This window comes from Mugil cephalus, chromosome 15, assembly GCF_022458985.1.
Source record: "Mugil cephalus isolate CIBA_MC_2020 chromosome 15, CIBA_Mcephalus_1.1, whole genome shotgun sequence".
Taxonomy (NCBI): Eukaryota; Metazoa; Chordata; class Actinopteri; order Mugiliformes; family Mugilidae; genus Mugil; species Mugil cephalus.
The window spans coordinates 19,837,985-19,839,681 of NC_061784.1; the positions used below are offsets into that span (position 1 = coordinate 19,837,985).

At 48.2% G+C, this 1,697-nt stretch overlaps 1 protein-coding gene across 6 annotated transcripts in view; it reads left to right on the forward strand.

The window, feature by feature from the left end:
- The first annotated feature begins 683 nt into the window (after window positions 1–683).
- Window positions 684–1,697, forward strand: part of larp1 (La ribonucleoprotein 1, translational regulator) — a 50,520-nt gene continuing 49,506 nt past the window's right edge. For all 6 annotated transcript variants that reach the window (XR_007114293.1, XM_047606619.1, XM_047606621.1 and 3 more), the window contains exon 1: window positions 684–1,678. Coding sequence is in view for 5 of the 6 variants with exons in the window: in XM_047606619.1 (XP_047462575.1) it covers window positions 1,270–1,678 (409 nt within the window). In the remaining variant the exon portion in view is untranslated. The remainder of the gene's footprint in view (window positions 1,679–1,697) is intronic.

Here is a 1,697-nt window from a genome sequence, read left to right on the forward strand (position 1 = left end):
AAGGAACTGAGTGTTAAAAGTAACAAATGTATATTAGAAAACCTGAGACACTAGCTATTTTCATTAGGTTTTGACATTATTGACTGACAGTGAATTGTTGATGTTAAGGAAGATCTGTTTGTGTATCAGCCCATAAATTGGAGCTAAATTAAATGATGGTCACAACAATTTCTTGCTCAAATTGAGTCTTTCAGAAGTTTGAGTTTCACAACACATTTGTCTAGATCTATATAGTATTTGTACTGTTGATGCTAAACTAAACTGACTTTAGCACTTAACTGGGGCATTTGTCCTGATCTATTTGTACAGAATATGCCAATATAGCATATTTCTAAACTACAAAATTAGCTGAATTTCTCTTTTATTACTCTTTATTACTCTTTAATGCTAAATCTTGGCTTACACCACAGGTGTCAAACATACGGCCCGTGGGCCAAAAGCAGCCCGCCAGAGGGTCTAATCTGGGATGCATTTGCAAAGTGTGAAAATCATATAGAAGACTGCAATTTTTTGCTAATTTGTTCACTGTTTTAGTCAGAGAAGTGGACAGAACACAACACAGAAACCCCGGACTAAACAGCAGACGGCAGTGTACCCAAATTGCACTTATTTTGCTTAAGAAGGATAGTTTATTAAATGTAAACATTCGTCTAAATTACAAGTTCTTCTTTGCATTAAAACAACCGATAAGGTTGATTAGTTATGATACCGGTCCGGTCCACTTGAGATCAAATTAGGCCTTATGTAGCCCCCGTACTAAAATGAGCTTGACACCACGGTAAATACAGTTCTAAACAAACACAATTTTGTTACTAAAAGCACTTGAATGCGCCCTGCAAAGTGACACTTTACGACTTCCGAAATTGGAAGTGGAGAGGTTTTACGACGAGGAAGCACTTGAAAGCATCATCTCGACGTTGACCCTGAAGCGCGCTCCCTGCGTTTACGTGGCTACTCCCCCTCCACACCGTACGTGCGCGCTCCCCTCTATCGCGTGGTGGGGATCATCCATATTGCTGCTAGTGCTGGAGATAAGGTTGTAATCCAGAGAGGCCCTCGGACACGTTTCTTTACATTTTTACGTGTTTTATTCCGGCGCTGACTGCACCGCGTCTTGGGCTGAAGCTCGTTTGGTCTGGGAGCGACAGAGGAGCGGCAGCCTCCGCGGAACAACTTCACGTTTCCTTGAAACTAAAAGGCGAATTCGGACCGGGGGGTGGGGGGAGAGGACTGGTAATCCTGAGGGGGGAAGAAAGACGGTGGTGGGAAATGGCCACTCAGGTGGAGGCTCTCCTGCCCGGCAACCCGCTCGCCAAAGCGGAGGAGCACGGTAAAGTGATCCGCGGCGACCCGGAGGAGGAGGACGGGGGCCGGGGCGACGACGGGGCCGAGACGGGTGTCGCCGAACCGGGGAGCGATAGCAGCGGAGGCAGCAGCAGCAGCAGCAGCAGCAGCCCCGACGACCAGGGAGGACCCCCGGAGGAGCAGACCTCCAAGCGGGGCACGGAAGAGGGGAAAGAAGAAGAAGGAGGCTGTGACAGCGAGGACAAGCAAGGCGAGGAGGGTGTTAAAGGCAGCAGAAAGGAGTTTACCGAAGCTCCCCCGCCCAAGGTGAACCCGTGGACTAGGAAAATGAATGCGGTGACCGTGGTCAGCGTGAATGGACAAGCACACCACGGTCTGTACCCCTCCCTACA